We start from the raw sequence: 18,459 nt of genomic DNA on the forward strand, positions 1-18,459 counted from the left end.
GGTGTCAATTCCCAGGCAGACAGATGCAGAGAGAATGAGAAGTCAGGATGGCCCTGGCCCCAGAATACAGTGCCTTTTACACATGGGTGCACAGGAGCTGGGACCACAGGCTGAGGAATAAGGCCCTTTCCTTCTTGTGGCAGCGGCTGGAGTTTGGGCTGGAGGGAGCCTTTAGGGAAGCCTTTATGGAGGGGGCGGCCTTAGACTAGATACTAAGGGCTGCGGAGGTCTCGGCCACAGGGTGGGGTTCTCAGGGCGGGAGGTGGCACGGGGAGCTGTTGGCCAAGGCTTTGGACCACAGAGGGACCTGCGTTTGCTGTGGTGGCCAGGTGCGATGGCAGTGGAGCTAGTTAAATCAGGTGCTGCTGGAGGCTGGGAGCAGCAAGCCCCAGCCTGGATTGAAGGGCTATGGGAAGAGCTTGCATGCCCTTAAGGGATTAGAGCTGGCCTGGTCAGGACATTGGTTGGAAGAAGAGAGGAGGTGGAACCCTGGAGAGGCCACATGAGTAGGTGGGCGGGGAGACTGCCATGAGGAATAAGAAGAGGAGTCAAACCACCTTTGTCCGCGTACCATCAGGCCTTTGAATTTCCGGAATCTCTAGATGACTCAAGGGCACGAGTGTCTATTGTGCAGCAGGCACTTCTTTAAGCACTAGCAGCAGAAGAGCAGAAACCCTGCTCTCCTTGACGTTTAGAGCTCAGTCTAGAGGGACAGGCAGGCATGGGATGGGTTAGTCACCCTGCAGCAGGATGCATTCTCTAAGAGAAGCATGACGCCGGGTCTGGGGGAACACCGCAGAAAATGGAAACCAAGTACCAAGCCCTTTAAGAGGTTCCCCCAACGTGGGGCTTGGGGCCACGGCAAGGGAAGTGGAATCCAGCTTTTTGGCATGCTTTCCTCAAACGGGCAGTTCTCTACCTGTTGCATTTGTGAGTTTCCTGGTCTGTCCTTTAAAAATTACCTTTTTAGTTATTCTGGATATTTTAGTGATGGTAAACTTATAGGTTTTGTCTATCTGGCACGATCTTACTTACATTTTTTGTTGCAGGAAATTGAAGAGCCATCCCTGGAGCCAGGTACTGTTAAATGAAAAACTTAACAGCTGGGGTTTGGAACCATTCTAGTTTTCCACCTTCTCTAATTTTGAATTCTTTAATTTTAAAAAGTTGCCTTACTGTAGTATACATTGTTCTAAAGGTTTACAATCCAGAACAAACCAGGATCATAGAGATTGGAAACCCAGCCATATCACCAGATCTGTGAAAGTGGCTCATTTCTCATTTTGCAAAATGTATCGGTGAGATGGAACTGTCTCATGTCTTTTTAAATCTAAACATCACTTAAATGTACATAGAAAGAGTTTGCATGCCTCTTAAGAGCTAATATCTCTGCATCCCACAAAACAGATCTTGTGATATTGGGCAGTATCTTAATTTTGTGGTTTTTAATTCAGGCAGTGCAGGTAGTTGTAGGGCTGTATACATTTTAAAACATTGAGACATATCTGGATTCCAGAAGAGGAAAGAGTTTCTTCATGAGAATTCCAAATCAATATATTCACTTTCTGGACTGCGAATATCTCAGAGCACCGAAGGAAGATATTCTGGTTTTCATATTGGACTGTTCTGTTAAAAGAAATTCAAAGCAATTTGGAAATTGAGCTGTTCAGTGAATGGTGATACATTGAGTTAAGCAACTTGGACTTTGGAAGCTAAATTTGGAAGAGTCATATATAAACGACGACAGAATGAAGACTGTCAAGAATCAGCCAGAAGGTTTTGGGGGTTAAATCTCTGGGATGCTTTTCTCTTCCATGTAGCGTAGAAGCTTGGTGTAGTAGTCGGTTGGAGTGCAGGTAGCTTAACCAGTGTAACTGTGTGTACCCTCGGGTTTTCCAATCTCTGTGTAGCTAGCAGTTCTCTTCATGTTAGTGTGGCAGCCGTGCCAGTTCCACATTTGTGATTGCTTTATTTCCCTGGTAATTAAACCTTGTGCCATTCTATTCCTGTTAAATCCGTAGAAAATGAGAAAATACTCGACATTTTGGGGGAAACTTGTAAATCTGAGCCAGTAAAAGAAGAAGGTTCCGAGCTGGAGCAGCCATTTGCACAGGATACAAGTAGCGTGGGGCCAGACAGAAAGCTTGCGGAGGAAGAGGACCTTTTTGACAGCGCTCATCCGGAGGAGGGTGATTTAGATTTGGCCAGCGAGTCAACAGCACAAGCTCAGTCGAGCAAGGCAGACCCAGTCACCCTGTTAGCGGTAGTGAAAAGGGAGCCCGTGGAGCAGCCAGGCGATGGCGAGAGCACGGACTGTGAGCCTGTAGGGCTAGAGAAGCCAGTTGAGCAGAGTAGTACAGCCCCAGAGAACGCAGAAGCCTCTAGCGAGGAGGTCGCGGAAGCGCCCCAGGAAGCCTCAAGCCCGGAACCCAGAGATAGCAAAGAAGACGTGAAGAAGTTTGATTTTGAAGCTTGTAATGAAGTCCCTCCGGCTCCTAAAGAGTCCTCAGCCAGTGAGGGCGCTGATCAGAAAATGAGGTTTGTTTTTTCTCAGTTTTAGACCAGACGCTATCTCCTTTTCATTGGTCGTTTAATGACACACATAAGCTGTTTTGCTGCAATTGGCCAGCCAGACTGACGAAATTATAGTTTACTTCTAAAGAATGTTTGATTTCTCTTTGTTTATTTTAAACTGATTACATAATCTTTTCTTTTCTCAACCTATCATGGTTGTTTTCTTTAATTCTTCCTAATTATCTTTAGCCTGGCAGAATTAATTAATTCCTGTGGGTCTGAAATCTTATGGTTAGGTCAGATTTCCAATACATGTTTGTCGGGGTATCATTTTTTTCAGAACTAAATTTCGGGTAGGTATGCAACTTCAGCCCACGTTTTATAATACTTTTGAGTTTGTTTTCTCTGTGCTTCTTCCATCTGGAGTGACATTGTCTTTTGTCTCTAGTTCTGTCGAAGAGGACTCGGGTACGAAAAGGCTTTCCAAGGAGGAAAAGGGTAGGTCACCACAGCGGCCCTGTCCCTGGCAGCATATTTGGCCTTAGTGGTGGGGTATGTGGTTAAGTTCATGGCACCTGGCGTTTCCTACCCAGGTTTTCTGATGAGTCTTTCATAAAGGTTTTCTCTGCTGTTAACTCTGGGTTCTGGATGGCAGGGAGCAAGCCAGTAGCTAAGAGTTACGGTACTGATCTGAGGCTAAGACTTGTTCATTGGTGGCATTTTATGTTAATCTGTCCTTATTGACCTTGTTATTCGCAGATTCCTTAGCTTCAGTGAGACTTTCAAGTGCAAAAAAATGCTTCTGTTTCAGATGTTTGGGGGTGACCTGGTATCTTGGGTTTATCAACACCTTGATCCTTTATTAAAATCACTAATTGAGAAGTAATTTTGCTGGTCAAAATTCCTTCTTACCCAGTGTTCCCAAAGGAATAAAAATACAGGATAGATGCAAAAGTGAGAGAAATGAAAGAAGTGTTTTTATAGTTAATATCTGATTCATGTCAACAAGCAGCCTTTCACTTGGTTGTGTAATGCCGTTTGAGTACTTTTCTGAGGAGGCTGCATGTGGTCCTAAAGGCCCCTGGCCCACTGTCCTAATTGGCATTCCTGCAGTCCTCTTGGGGCTGGTGTGCAGCCACAGAGTTTGTGTGAGGTCAGTGGGCCAGGTCCCTGCGTCCCATCTGGCTCTGGTATTTGAGGACCAGTGGGCAAGGTGTCTGGGTTGGAATGGACCTTCTTTGAGGCTTGGTATCTCGGGGCAGTTGTGTTTTTGACCAGAACTTTCTTTTGAATTAGGTCGTGGTAGTTGTGGGAGAAATTTCTGGGTTAGTGGACTGTCTTCGACCACCAGAGCTACAGATTTGAAGAATCTTTTCAGCAGATACGGAAAGGTAAGAGCCAGGGGTTTTCTGGAGAAAGAGTTTATTTTTAAGCCAATGACTTAACAACCCTTAAACATGCAACTTACCTTCCCCTTCTCAGAGCGAATGCACTGAGTGGCCCCGTGCCACTCTTTTTTTTTTTTTTTTCCTTAAATTCAGGTTTATTGAGATAAATTCACATACCATACAATCATCCAAAGTGTACAATCAGTTATTCACAGTACTATCATATAGTTGTGTATTCATAACCACAGTCAGTTTTTGAACATTTTCATTATTGCAAAAAAAAAATTAAAAATTGAAGTAAAAAAGAACACCCAAAACATCCCACCCCCCCCAACCCTCCCTATTATTCATTTACTCTTTTTTTTGTCCCTATTTTTCTGCTCATCTGTCTGTATAGTGGATAAAGGGAGTATGAGTCACAAGGTTTTCACAATCACACGACCACACAGTGTACACTAAATAGTTAGTTATACAGTCATCTTCGAGAATCAAGGCTACTGGGTTGCAGTTCTACAGTTTCAGGTATTTCCTTCTGGCTATTCCAGTACATTAAAAACTGAAAAGGTATATCTGTATAATACGTAAGAATAACTTCCAGAATGATCTCTCAACTCCATTTGAAATCTCTTAGCCACTGAAACTATTTTCTTTCATTTTGCCTCCCCATTTTGTTCAACAAGACTTTCCCAATCCCAAAATGCCGAGTCCAGGCTCATCCCCAGGAGTCATGTCCCACATTGCCAGGGAAATTTATACCCCTGGGAGTGAGGTCCCACTGAGCAGGGAGGACAGTGAGTTCCCCTGCAGAGTTGGATTAAAGAGCGAGCCATGCCACTCGAAGCACATGTTGTTGATGGCCTGTGGAGGGGTCGTCTCACCCGCTCTACCCCCAGGTGAGACAGTGTCTGCAAGCTCCCAGAGCCTGGGTCTGCTTTGTATTCTTTCCTCTGTAGGGTGGCCGGCACTTACCCTCTCTGCACCTCATCTTGAAAACTGGGCGCCCTCATAGTTGCTGTTCTGGGGTGCCTCTGGGGTTCCTTAAAGTCATGTGAACAGCTGCCACAGAGATTTTGGTGCCCTGCTCCGTGGCCTTGTACCCATCTGTGTTCACCCCCAGCTGGGGGTCTCTTCTTCCTCAGCCTGCGTGGTGGGAGTTGATGGATTGATGCACGCCCCTCCTACTCTACCCTCCACCCCTGTCCCAGGTGCCTACAGCGGTCCCCTGCTCCTTCAGGCATCTGCATTGGCTTCCCTCTTCTTACTTCCTCACTTCTTCCCTGTCCTCCCGTGTGCTTCCTAGGATCACCTCCCAAACAAACTACCACATCAAGGGTTCCTTGTCTCTGAGTCTGCTTTTGGGGGAAGCCAGAGTAGGACGCAACATTTCACATGGGCTCTTCTCATAGTAAGGTGTTTTAGTTCGCTGAGCTGCTCAGAGCATTTACCATGAAATGGGTTGGTTTTTAACAGTGGGAGTTTATTGGCTTACAAGCTTAGGCTTTTGAGGCTGTGAAAAATGGCCAGATCAAGGCATCATCAAGACAATGCTTTCTTCCTAAAAACCGCTGCTGGGGCTGCTGCTGGCGATCCTGGACTCCTCTGTTATGTGACCAGGCACGTGGCTGTGTCTGCTAGCTTTTCCCTTCTCTTCAGGGTTTCCTTGCCTTCAGTGTCTTGCTTCCATGATTTTCTCTTTGTCTGAATTTCATTCTCTAATAAAGGAGTCCAGTAAGAGGATTATGACCCATTCTGGAGTGAGGTGGGTCACACCTTAACTGAAGTAGCCTCCTGCTTACAGTGGTCCACTCCACACCCACAGGAATGGATTATCTTTAAGAACATGCTTTTCTGGGTACACCCAATTTCAAACTACCACAGAAGGGTTCAGTAAATCATAATGGAGAAAACCAACAGTGTTCAGCCCAATCAACAGGCTTGAGAACCATTTAGAGAAAAAACTTCCATGTGACATGATTTTGGAATAACCAGCTCCCTTAGATAAAGGTGGGCGACTAGGAACGCACTCACCTGCCCAGTCTACGGGCCTGGAGCCCCTCTGTCGATTCCACAGAAGTGCACAGAGCTGATGGCTGCTCTTGTGAGAGTGTCAACCTGGGGCCCGAAATGTCGGGTTAAAGTGAGTTAACTGGGGCAGCCAGACCACTTAAACTCCACGTGCTCTGAGGGCCCTTCCAGAGCACGTCTTCTACCACGCAAGGGAGCTCCTCAGCAGCTGGGCAGAGTTGTTGGGAGAGTTGAATTAAATAGCAGGTGAAGTAGGTACCTAAAGTACCAAAACTTCTTATTGGGTTTTGTTGTTTGTTAATAGTAAAGTGTATTCTGTGATCCAGAGAACTGTTTACAAACGTGGTCTCACACTGAGTTCTAGCTACAGATAGGTCTTCACTATTTGCTGCTCGTTTCATGTCACTATATGTTTATCTAGGATCATTTTGTCAGAAGCTTTACAAACTATTAAAAAGGTGCTGTCAGAACTCGGCATTTCACATCACTTTGCCATCTCCTTCACACTGCCATCTCGGTCCCATGAGTAGCCATGGTGGTGAGGGTAGACGTGGAAGATCCTCGGAGTCCCCAAGAGTAGTAGCAGCAAGACAATAGCATTACCCTCTCCAGTCCATATCTGCCATTTGGTGGGTAGTTGGTCCAGGGTTTCCCTGCCAGCCTCATCCCAGAGAGGGCACCAAGACTTTTGGTGGGTTATTCCCCCTCAGGGCCACTCCCACAGGGTCTTCTCCGGTCAGCCATAAATTTGTGTTGTGAGTGTTGGGTCTGCATCTTTGTGGGCTTTGTGTCCAAGCTGTCTGTGTCTGGTTTCATTTGAGGTTGTGGGCGCCAAGGTTGTGACCAACGCCCGGAGCCCTGGAGCTCGCTGTTACGGTTTTGTCACAATGTCCACAGCAGAAGAGGCAACAAAATGCATTAACCACCTGCACAAAACTGAGCTCCATGGGAAGATGATCTCAGTGGAGAAAGTAAGTAACTGTGTTCTTCTAGGGTCATGACCAATTTTAAGACATAAAGTGATGCTTTCATTTGATTTTTCTCTCTTCACCATCAATGCAATTTTAGGCCAAAAACGAACCTGCTGGGAAGAAGACGTCTGATAAGAGAGAGGGTGAGGGGAAGAAGGAGAAGGCAAGCAGCAGTGACAGGTATTACGCTCCCTGGTGGATTTCAAGGTGGCGATGGGTTTCTTCTTATACGTTTCAGTTAAGTTGTCCATGACTAGGGAAGACCAGATGCGGGTCATGGCCCTCGGTGACCTCCCTGGTCCCTTTATTTATATAAATTTTGTTGGGAGGCTTTCACCACCAGTAATTGGGGATGGTTTCCTTCCTCTGGCCCCTCTTCCAGGGGTGGTTGGGAGAAAGACAGGGAATCCTTGTGTGTTCATTGTCCCTGTAATGCCACTGAGGCAGCTCCTTGTCACACGTCCAGTTGTGACTGGTTCATTCCCCTGAATTTCTGGTCTTATAATACAGTTCTGTGTTTCGGATGTTATTTATATAGATCTGCGAACCTTAAGAGGGACGATAAAGTAGACAGAAAAGATGATGCTAAAAAAGGTGAAGACGGAAGTGGAGAAAAGGGTAAAGATCCAGATGATCAGAAGCCTGGGTCCTCCGAGCGGTCTCGAGCCACAAAATCAGGTTTGTAACCAGTCAGCCTGGGGGGCATCTCACCTGTTCTAACCAGGGTGGTTGGATAAATTGCTCTGGTTGGTTGGCAGCACCAAGAATATTTCTTTATCCCCTCTGGGTGTCACTTGCTTCTTAACCTTGGATTTCTGTCTTCATGTAGGAAGTCGAGGCACTGAGCGGACTGTAGTAATGGATAAATCTAAAGGTGTGCCTGTTATCAGTGTAAAAACATCTGGATCCAAAGAGAGAGTGAGTATTCATTTTCTTATTAGAAAAGTGGTTGACTTTTTTCCCTGCATCAGTGTATAGCCATCCGTTTTCATTGCTCTCCCAGAAAGTTTTAGCAGCTCCCATTTTGCATTCTTAAACCCAGCCCCCCCAGAAAATTCCAAACATGGCAGGCAAGCCAGCCTTTCCACCTGGCAGTCTGGTCACAGGCAGTTTTTCCTTATCGTAAGTTCAATCTGGACAGCCTGACAACTTGGACCACCCTCACATTCAGCAGTTCACTATCAGGGCCTCCAGCACTCAGTATGTAGCTGTGCTCCCAGTTCCATGGACAGGCCTCCTCCTGCACTCTCCCTCCCAGGGAGGGTTACAGCAACAGAAAGGCAGCCACACTTCCTAATGGAAACCTTTTAGAGGCTCAGCATTCACGATTTTTATTGGGGGCTGTCACATACATTACCTGGCACGTACCAAAATTTCTGACTTTCAGAAGGACAGCAGGTGTTGGACATGAGCCATTGTTTGCATAGTTTAAGCCTTGTGAGCCACCCTCAGCAGTTAGCTGGTAACTGGGAGTCAGCTTCCCAGATGCCAGGTGTTCTAGTTTGCTAATGCTGCCAAAATGCAGAACACCATAGATGGATCAGCTTTTATAAAGGGGGTTTATTTGGTTACAAAGTTACAATCTTAAGGCCATAAAGTGTCCAAGGTAAGTCATCAATAATCAGGTACGGAAAACCTCTGTTAGCTGGGAAAACATGTGGCAGGCATCTGCTCCAAAGTTCTGGGTTCAAAATGGCTTTCTCCCAGGACTGCAGTTTCTCAAAAATGTCACTCTTAGTGGCTCTTGGGGTGTTTGTCCTCTCTTAGCTTCTCCAGAGAAAAGAGTCTGCTTTCAGTGGCCATCTTCAAACTGTCTCATCTGCGGCTCCTCTCTCAGCTTCTGTGCATTCTTCAAAGTGTCCCTCTTGGCTGTAGCTCCTCTTCAGAATGTCACTCTCAGCTGTACTGAGTTCCTTCTGTTTGTCAGCTCATTTATATGGCTCCAGTGATTTAATTTAGACCCACCCTGAATGGGTGGGGTCACACCTCCATGGAAATTATCCAGTCAGAGTCATCACCCACAGTTGGTTGGGGCAAATCTCCATGGAAACACTCAAAGAATTACAATCTAATTAACACTGATACATCTGCCCACACAAGATTACATCAAGGATAATGGTGTTTGGGGGGACACAATACATTCAAACCAGCACACCAGGCTTAGGCCGGTTCCTTGCCCTGCCCAGCTGAGGAACCACAAAACTGTTGTAAGGTGTGGATCAGCCTGTACACCAGCATTGCAGCTGTGAACGCTTTTTGTCTGCATGTGTGTGCAGATGTCTGAACATGGTGAAGCATTGTTACTCTTGTTTTCTAAAAATTGATTGGAAAACAGACAAATGTAAGTGCAGGTGCCAGGACTAGGATGGGTTGATTCTGTACACAGGATGCGTGATGAGCAAAGCATGAGGTTTCTTGAGAGCTGGGGTAAGCCCTCGGTAAACAGGCCATTATTGGATGGTTTCATTCAGAGCCCATCATCGAGGATCGTCATATTCAGTGCTCAGATGCGGCTCATCCCTGATTCTTCCTGTTTCCTTGTCATTGCCACTTGAACTTTTTTTCTTCTTCGGTGAAGCAGGTTTCCAAGAGCCAGGACCGCAAGTCTGCCAGCAGAGAAAAGCGGTCTGTCGTGTCCTTTGACAAAGTCAAGGAGCCTCGGAAGTCGAGAGACTCAGAGTCCCGGAGGTGAGTCAGGGTCCGGGAACGCTGGTTTGGGTGTTTCCCTTGGCTGTGGTCATAGCTGGGTCCTAGGAGGACAGTTCTCCAAGTCCCCTGGGCAAGGAGTCTTATTCAGACTTTGATCCTCTTTGCCTTCTGGCTCCTAGTCTGGCTGTGACGCCACATTTATCCTGTGGCTCTCTTCAGAGGGCTTTGTCACGCAGTTAGGCACGTCTCTTCCTGAAGATGTAGAACATGACACAGGCAGGGAAACGCAGTGCCTTCCCTGGTGCAGGAGTCCCGGTTAACACAGATGTAGCAGAGTCCACCCAGGAGCCGGGAGAGGGGGGACACACTGAGGCAGACCCAGTGGGAGAGCCAAGAGGTGCTCGTCATCCTTAAATAAGCCAAGAAAAATGGTCTCTTTGCTTTAAAATCAAAAGGCTAAAGATAAATGATACTCATCACACTGAGTTACAGTTTATATTTTCTAACAACTAACCATTTTTGAGCCATAGGTGAAAAAATACGGACCATTAGTAAAAAGTCTAGCTGGGTAGGGGTTAAAAAGAGAGTCTGGGGCAGAGTACTGGGTTTTTTGTAATACCCTGTACAGAACTTTTAGCCATAGAGTTAAAGCAATAGGCAGACAAAGGAAAATGCAGCAGTTTTGGTGAAATAAATGACAAGTCGGGGCAGACCCATGTGTCCCTGGGAATCTATCATAGGAGAACAGGACGTTTCCAATCAGTGAAGAAAGGGTGACCCCTCCCACAACTGGCCTTGGTCTTCTGGCTGTGTGAGGTGTTCTCTTGGATAGTTCTTTGGGACCCCTACCTCTCCGCATCATTGACAGAGTAGTCGACACAGGTGGGTGACCAGACGTAAAAATTAAAAACTATGAAACTATTCAAATGCTGTGGAAGTAAATAAATTTTAATAGATCTGAGGTTTGGGAGACCCTAAACACAGGGCAGGTTATCATAAAGAGAAAGTGACTAAATGAAAATTTAAACTCAGGTGTGACAAAAGATGCCATAAAGAGAGTTAAAAGGTGTATTGCAGGTGGGAAAAGCAATTTGAAATAAATGTTAGAAATTTATTAGAAAAAATGGAAAAGAAGATGTGAATACAGTTCACAGAAGGGGAAATGCAAATGGCTTGTAGACAGGAAGTTAGTTGTCCAGCCTCACTGGTGATCAGGGAAATACACATTAAAGCAGCAACACCACTTTTTGTCCATTGGTTTGAATCACTTCGACAGGAATAAAGATGGTGGGAGTATAAGTGGGCACAGGTGAGCCAAGGAGACTGCAGAACATTGTGTTGAATGTAATTAGATCTGGTTTTGTCCCAAAATCACAGACAAAAAGCCAGAGAAGATTATACATCTCTGCAGATGCAGATATGTCTGTGAATGCATAGTTGAAAGGGTTGAAAGAAGACAAAACGAGCGACTATATTCCATGTTCACATTTACTGAGAGAGGAAGGATAAAGACTGGAAGGAAATGGACCAAAATAGGATGCACATGGCTATCCAGAGAAAGGCTGCAGTGCCCTGCCTGGCCTGGCGGGCCTCAGGCTGGTGCTTCACCACTCAGCTGCTGCGGGCCTTTGCTTGTGGCCATTCGATGAGTCTGAGTTACAGCATTGTTGAAAGGTTTCAGTTCTAGGGCACTAGCCCTGCTTCACACTGACTGGTTGAACATTTATGGTTTAGAGAGCAAAGGTTCTAAGACTGTAAAAATTAGGTTCTGCTGCTTCCTTCGTTCAAAACCCGCTGTAGATCAGTGAGCTGCCGACCTAGATCAAAAGGTTTGAAGTTCCTGGGAGTTTCTTTGCAAAGTGAATTCTAAATCCTGCCTTAACTTCATATAGTGAATAAAGGTATGAATGTTTCAAAAAAAAAAAATTAGGTTCTGCTTCATGTGTTTACGTGTCTATTTTGTGGAATCAGGTGTGAGCTCCAAAAGTTTGGGGAATGAGCCCGGTTTGTTAGAGCTGATAGGCCTGTGCCCGGTCCCGGGTCTCCATGCTGTTTTACAGCGGCTTCTGCTTTCAGCCGGGGGGAGCCTTCCTTCACCCCCCGGAGCGTATGGTTCTGTGTGGGGCCACAGGCCGTGGCCAGCCCTGGAGTCTACTCCCCAGGGTGGCTCACCCAGCCTGGTGATGGCAGTCCAGGCGGCACTATTAAACCACTGTATTCTCGTTCAGGGTGCGCGAGCGCAGCGAGCGGGAGCAGCGCATGCAGGCTCAGTGGGAGCGGGAGGAGCGCGAGCGGCTGGAGATCGCCCGCGAGAGGCTGGCCTTCCAGCGGCAGCGGCTGGAGAGAGAGCGCATGGAGCGTGAGCGGCTGGAGCGCGAGCGGATGCACGTGGAGCACGAGCGCCGGCGGGAGCAGGAGCGCATCCACCGCGAGCGGGAGGAGCTGCGGCGCCAGCAGGAGCTGCGCTACGAGCAGGAGCGGCGGCCGGCAGTGCGGCGACCCTACGATGTGGATGGCCGGTAACCTCAGCTGCCCCGAGCAGGTGGCCCTGGATTTTAGAGTCCTGGGTGTTACGGACCCTAAGATCTATTAACATATGGTTTCTGTTTAAAAGGAAACCTTAGCACATGCTACAGGCCAGTTCAGTACCCTGTTTTCCATCAGGGAATCTGGGGTGGTTTGAGGTTGGTGGAGGTAGAGAAATGTTTGGATAAAGTAGTGCAGGTTAAATCGTTAGATTCCACTCTGAGCACACTCTCTCGGGAAGGAAATATAGTCCTAGAGTGGCATGTGATTGGAAGAGGTTTGTGTCCACCACCCAGGGCGAGGTCTCAGAGCCTGGTGGTCTGTTCTCACTCAGCAGTGAGCTCTGCTAACTGCAATATAAAGCACCTCTTTTGGGAGCCTTTCCAGGCTTTTTAATTATTGTGATAATTTGCTTTTGTTTATTCAAATAAAAACATTAATTTGAATTACACAAATGTATTGATAAAAGAGTTAGATGTAAAATTGTTAAGCACCATGAAAAACAGTCCTAAAATGTAAACCTTACTGGTAGCAATCTGGAATGGATAAAACCCCAGTGTTGATCAGGCTTTCCAGATGCTTTGAAACTGGGGGGAAATCACAGTTGTTTTTCTTTTCTTTCTGCTGTGTGGTTTAAAGAGGACCTTGTGTAATACAGTGACACTTCTGTTGGGGGCTCCGTGCCTTTGGAAGTCCGTTGTGGTCATAATCATTTTAGACTATTGTATTTGTGTTTCTGAAAGTCCTCCTAAGTCCATGTCAGTTCAGTCTTTGCGGGTCAGCAAGGCAGCCTTGGGTAGGAGAGACAGACAAGCAGGTACACGCAGGAGTGCTGCTGACTGTGAAGGCATGTGCGCTGGCCTAAGAATTTGAAGCAGCCCTATAATGGCCATGTGAGATTCCCAGAAATGACATGCAGCCGTGCACATGTGACTGCTCACTTCACTGATTCCACCTCCCATGAGTGAATCCAGACTTTTATATGGTTGGAGGGGCTGGGATAAAAGAGCATAGAGCCTGGCCTGCCAGCCTCTTTCAGCTCATGTGGCAGAGGATGTTCTCTCTCTGTAAAACTATTTCATGTCAGTCCACTTCTCCCTCAGTGAAATGATAAGCAGGGATCGTTTGGGGGATTAGTTCACCAGCTCACACCAAAGTAATTTTATTTGGAGGGGGGAGATGCACTTCTCCTTTCTTCTGTTTTCTCTGTGAAATAAACATGAATCCTCTTACAGAAGAGATGATGCCTACTGGCCAGAAGCAAAGCGGGCCGCTCTGGATGAGCGCTACCACTCTGACTTCAACCGCCAGGATCGCTTCCATGACTTTGACCACAGGGACCGTGGCCGCTACCCTGACCACTCGGTGGACAGGTCAGTCAGCCCCCTGCTGCCTCGTCCCATCTGACTCACAGTGTCGTTTTTAATGACTTAAGGACTAGGAGTACGGGTGTGAATTACTGCATTCAATTTGGGAGGTTCTTTTCCATTTGAGGACTCATCAGCTAGTCTGTGTGTGTAAGATTCTTTTTCTCTGTTCTGATTTAAATTACCTTTTTCAGGAGGGAAGGGTCAAGGTCAATGATGGGAGAAAGAGAAGGACAGGTAAGTCAGAAGCTACATTGTCACCACAATTTTCATACAGTTGATTCTCTTCCTGCCTTACATACTTTTCAGATTTGAGCTAATCTTAGTGGGAAAATGAGTAAAAGGAAAATGCAGCCCCTTCTGTGCTTGCAAGATGAATATTTGGATTATTTCTGTTTGATCTTTGCTGTCAGTCAAAAGAGTTACCTGATGCCTTTTACGGCCTTGACCACAAGGTTCTGTGTGCTTCAGCCACACTGCCCTGGTGATGGTGCTGCAGAGCCTGTGGGTGAGCTCCCTGGCTCCGTGTAGAAAGTGCCCCTGGGGATCTGAACAGCTATCCTAAATTAGATGTCCCCGTCTGCCCCAAGCACCAACTGGAAGCTAGTGGTAAGGGCTGGGAGGCCGCCATGTCGACCTGAGGTCTTTCCCAGCTTGTATTGGGGTGTTGAACATACGGGCACACTTGGGCACCCTGGACCTGGTCTGGCCTTGGAGCACTTCCTGGTAGTTCTCCCAGCCTCCGTGTGAGAGCATTTCTTAGAAAGTCTCTGGTCCCCACACTCCTGTACATTCCAGAATTACCACATTAGACAAATGAGCTGATGAGTCTTTTTATTTTTTATCTTAACCATTAGATTGAGGATTTCCCAGAAGAGCCTTGGATCTTTAATGGGTTTACTTACAAAACTGGGGAGAAGAGAAGGTCATGGTCAGGTCATTGATCTGACAAAATCAATGTTCTTATACACCCTTCCATTTTCCTGTTAGCATTCCTTGACTCTAGAGTGTACTTCCCTTTTCAGTTCTCTCTCAGTTTCTTAAGAATATATCTGAGAATATCTAAGGCTCTCGGTTGTATCTGGGGGAGAGGGTCCTCTCCCTCCACAGGAGTAATTCCTGATCTTAATGCGATACCGTTTTCTCTGCTCCTGGAGGTAAACTTTATAGACAGCTAAATCCGGAGACCTCCAGGCCTGCCTTTGATGGAGGCTGTTGAACACCGGGGCTGGTGGCCCAGGCAGGCTCCAGAGTCAGCCTGAGCTGGGTTGATCCTGGCTCCACTGCTTCCTGGCTGGGCCTGTTTCCCCAGCTCTCAAAACGAGGCCAGTTACTCCTGCCTCGTAGGGTTGAGAGAGTTAAATGAGGTGATGTACAAGTATGCCGCAAGTGTTTTAGACACTTCTTCACGGGGCGCTCTTAATAATTGTTAGCTGCCTTTCATCCCATTTCTTAGACAGTGTTGTCCTTTTAAACTAAAAGGAAGATAGTTTTACACACACCCCACACACAGTCATAAGTAAGATGTTTCTGCTTCTCTATCGTGTATCTTTAAAGTGCATGAAATGCGTGAAAGGCTGACCTGAGCAGCTCTGGTGGGGCTGTGGGTGGTTATGTCATGAAAATCTGGACCCCACCGTAGAGTCCCCTTGTGCAGGAGATGCTGTCCTTGGCATTGAGCAACTCGGGGGCCTCAGGCATCCCCCGGAGTCCTTCAGTGCCAGATTCTCTGCTTTCAGGTCTTATGAATTGAGGACCATCTCACCAGGCACAAGCTTGGGAATGGCTTTTTTCTGGGGAATTGTTGCATTATTGGGAATGAAAGGGCCTGAGTGGGGCAGGATTTCCCTGGCGCAGAACATGTACAGAGCGCATGTGGCATTTGCCCAGGATCTGCAATCACTTTTGACCCGAGTTATTGTCATCGTCATTATTAGCTTGTGGCGCGGAGGGCCCTGTGACCTGGGGAGTGCACTAAACTTCTCCTTTGTTCTGGCCCTTTTGCTCTCCAGCATTACCCTGAACGCCATGGAGGCCCAGAGCGCCACGGCCGAGAGTCCCGCGACGGCTGGGGCGGCTACGGCTCTGACAAGAGGATGAGTGAAGGCCGGGGGCTGCCTCCTCCGCCCAGGTTTGTGCCACACACTCCTGCAGCACCAGCCAGGAAGCCTGTGTGCCCTTGGCTGAAAGGTGGGGGCTGCCCATCACATCTCTGACACGCAGCCCTTGGTGCAGTTGGAGAGGGTCACAGGCAGTTGTGCAGCATCTCTTAAGTCTTTGCTTGAAATCCAGTTTTCCTTTGACCCCCTAGTTGGTATGGCAGGCTGGGAGTTGTAGTGGTTTTGTGCAGATGGCCCCATGTGAGTCTTTCCTCCACGTTAAGACATAGACAGAGCGGGGATTGGCAAACCCGTACTTGCAGTGAAGCGGCCGAGCAGGTGGTGAGAGGAGTGCCAGGGACCCAGCTGGCACCGGAGCTCACACAGCTGCACTGGGACTGAGCTGGTCCTCACCCCCGGCAGCCCCCACCGCCCACTGGGAACATAGAATGCGCTTCCCTGTCCTCAGTCCACCACTGCTCTTACGGTGAGACCCAGGCACGGGGCAGTCCAAATCAGAGACGTCTTTTTTTCCAAGGGGCAGACGTGACTGGGGGGAACATGGCCGAAGAATTGAGGATGACCGTGCCTGGCAGGGTGCTGCCGACGGAGGCATGATCGACAGGGACCACAAGAGGTGGCAAGGTAATGGGCTGGTCTCGGTGGGGGGACATTTTGTCTTTCATAAGGAGCCCCTGAAGAGCTGGAGGCCACGCATCCTGCTGGCACTCTGCTATCTTCCAACTTTGGGAGGGCAGGATCGCCCTTCTCTGCTTTATCCATCCCCTGCTCGAGGCCTGGCCCAGCAGGCCTCATTAACAATTTGTTGGATGAATGAATAAATGAAATAGACACTCTGGGGGTCTCTGGCATGGGAACGGGGTGGCTGTCAGCCAGGTTCTTGGCACTGTGACCGTCAGGTGCAAGTTGACGCGCTTGAGGCCGTGCTTGGTGCCGTGCATGAGCCACACCTCTTGTCTTCTAGGTGGTGAGAGAAGCATGTCTAGCCACTCCGGGCCAGGCCATATGATGAACCGGGGAGGGATGTCAGGGTAAGGTGCCTTGTCTTTCCCTTGGAGCTTCACGCCTCCATCTTCACCAGTCTCTCCTTTGCATGTTGGCTTAACTTGGTAACAGTTTAAATACATTCAGGTCTCCAGCTAACATCACATTCCCCTTAACCATGACATACAGTCGGTCAGTCCTGTGTCCCTGCTCCTAAAACAGTTTTGTGAATCTGTTTTCTGACGCTGCCTTCCTGGCAGACTTGGCAGATCCCGTTGAATGTGTGCAATTTGGGACAGGTGGCCAGGGGCCTGGGGAGGGCTTCCCGGACAGAAGATTTTGAATTTGTTCCCAGGCGTGGCAGCTTTGCCCCCGGCGGAGCCTCCAGGGGCCACGTGATTCCGCGCGGCGGAATGCAGGGGGGATTTGGAGGACAGAGCCGGGGGAGCAGACCCACTGATGCCCGCTTCACTCGCCGCTACTAAATATTCCCAGTCCTGTGTTCATGTCATGTGGCAACAAGAGTATGTTCTGTTAGGAGTTACCTTCAACTGTGTAAAAATAATTTTTTTTTTATCTGCTGCCATATTTTAGCGCAATACAATGTGAATTTGTTTTTTGTGTTTTTGGTTTTTTTTTGTAATAAATGTGTTTCTGTTCACATATCCTTTATTTGGAGTGTCATCTCTTTTTATTTCCATCTCCCGAAATCAAGCGAAATTGTCAACGTTGGGGAGCCACCGCCCTTCAGACAAGGAGCATGTTCCCAGCGGTGCCCGCCCCGGCCTGGAGCAGGTGGCACCCTCTCGGCCGTGCCCATCTTGCCCCCCTCTCTCGGGCCCTGGGTGGTTCCTCACATGCTTTCCGCGTGCAGCCTCCGGGTTCGGGTCTTTCATGGCCCTTGTGGAAGGGCACTGAGCACCCGAGGCCGCCTCCCGAGTTGCCTCCTGTCTTCTCCCTGAACAGAGGCTGAGGGTCTTCGGGTTGGGGGCATGAACACCAGGAGGGGATCCTTGAGGTCCATCTTGGAGTTAAGAAAGATTACAAAACAGGAATGCAGCGTGTGATTCTGTTTATAGTAACATCCGTGTACACGTACAGGCGTGTGCACACACATATATAAACACATATACGTTTATGTTTGTTAAAACCTTGGTAAATGCTTTTTTAAATTACAGGCAAGGAACAGAGCTGCATCCATAGCTTACCACATTTGTGTAAAATAAAAGGTATATATAGTCATTGTTTGTATATGTCTTTAAACAAAAACTCCCTGGAAAAATAACACACGAAACCTAAAACTAGTCTTGATTCTCTATGGCTCGGGGAACTTGGACGGGTGGGTTACATGAGGGTGGGGGGAGGACTTGTCACTATACCGCCTGATCCATTCTGATTTTTATTCACCTAAAGAGAAAATTAGCTCAAACTTTATAAAAAGGAAAAAAAAAAAAAAAAAACAACTGGTGTAGATACTTCTATAAATCATGGCTTATTTCATTTTAGAGAGATCCAAGTGATAGATACTGAAGCATCAAGTGAGGGTGTTCTTAGTCTGTACATTATTTCTTAGTTAGCCTGAGCTGCTGTGACAAATAGCACACAGTATGATGGCTCAAGCAACGGGAATTTATCAGCTCAAGGTTTGAGGCTAGAAGTCCAAAATCAGCAGAGCTCCCTTTCTCCCCCAAAGATGACAGTGTGCTGGTGCCGTCTCACTGCAGTTCTGGGTTTCCCATCGAGTGGCAATGTCCTCTCCACTGTCTTCCTGCTTCTGGTTCCTTTGGTTTTTGTTGTTAACTAGAGAAGTTGTAGATTTACAGAAAAATGTAGAAAATGCAGTGTTCCTATATACCCCACCCTGCTATTAACATTTTGCATTAGTGTGGTGCCTTTGTTACACTCAATGAAAGAA

At 47.5% G+C, this 18,459-nt stretch overlaps 1 protein-coding gene across 4 annotated transcripts in view; it reads left to right on the forward strand.

Moving 5' to 3' along the window:
- Positions 1-17,214, forward strand: part of SAFB (scaffold attachment factor B) — a 36,676-nt gene extending 19,462 nt beyond the window's left edge. Inside the window, exons 6-21 of one of the 4 annotated variants that reach the window (XM_037824113.1) lie at positions 1,050-1,077; positions 2,022-2,538; positions 2,963-3,012; positions 3,811-3,905; positions 6,749-6,898; positions 6,996-7,078; positions 7,437-7,576; positions 7,728-7,816; positions 9,477-9,586; positions 11,776-12,066; positions 13,309-13,446; positions 13,635-13,677; positions 15,453-15,571; positions 16,078-16,184; positions 16,525-16,591; positions 16,900-17,214. In XM_037824113.1, the coding sequence (XP_037680041.1) occupies positions 1,050-1,077; positions 2,022-2,538; positions 2,963-3,012; positions 3,811-3,905; positions 6,749-6,898; positions 6,996-7,078; positions 7,437-7,576; positions 7,728-7,816; positions 9,477-9,586; positions 11,776-12,066; positions 13,309-13,446; positions 13,635-13,677; positions 15,453-15,571; positions 16,078-16,184; positions 16,525-16,591; positions 16,900-17,029 (2,157 nt within the window). In that variant the 3' untranslated portion in view covers positions 17,030-17,214. The remainder of the gene's footprint in view (positions 1-1,049; positions 1,078-2,021; positions 2,539-2,962; positions 3,013-3,810; positions 3,906-6,748; positions 6,899-6,995; positions 7,079-7,436; positions 7,577-7,727; positions 7,817-9,476; positions 9,587-11,775; positions 12,067-13,308; positions 13,447-13,634; positions 13,678-15,452; positions 15,572-16,077; positions 16,185-16,524; positions 16,592-16,899) is intronic. The other 3 variants (XM_037824115.1, XM_037824114.1, XM_037824116.1) reach the window with 3 other exon arrangements.
- Positions 17,215-18,459: the final 1,245 nt, after the last annotated feature.

This window comes from Choloepus didactylus (genome assembly GCF_015220235.1).
Source record: "Choloepus didactylus isolate mChoDid1 chromosome 25 unlocalized genomic scaffold, mChoDid1.pri SUPER_25_unloc1, whole genome shotgun sequence".
NCBI lineage: Eukaryota > Metazoa > Chordata > Mammalia > Pilosa > Megalonychidae > Choloepus > Choloepus didactylus.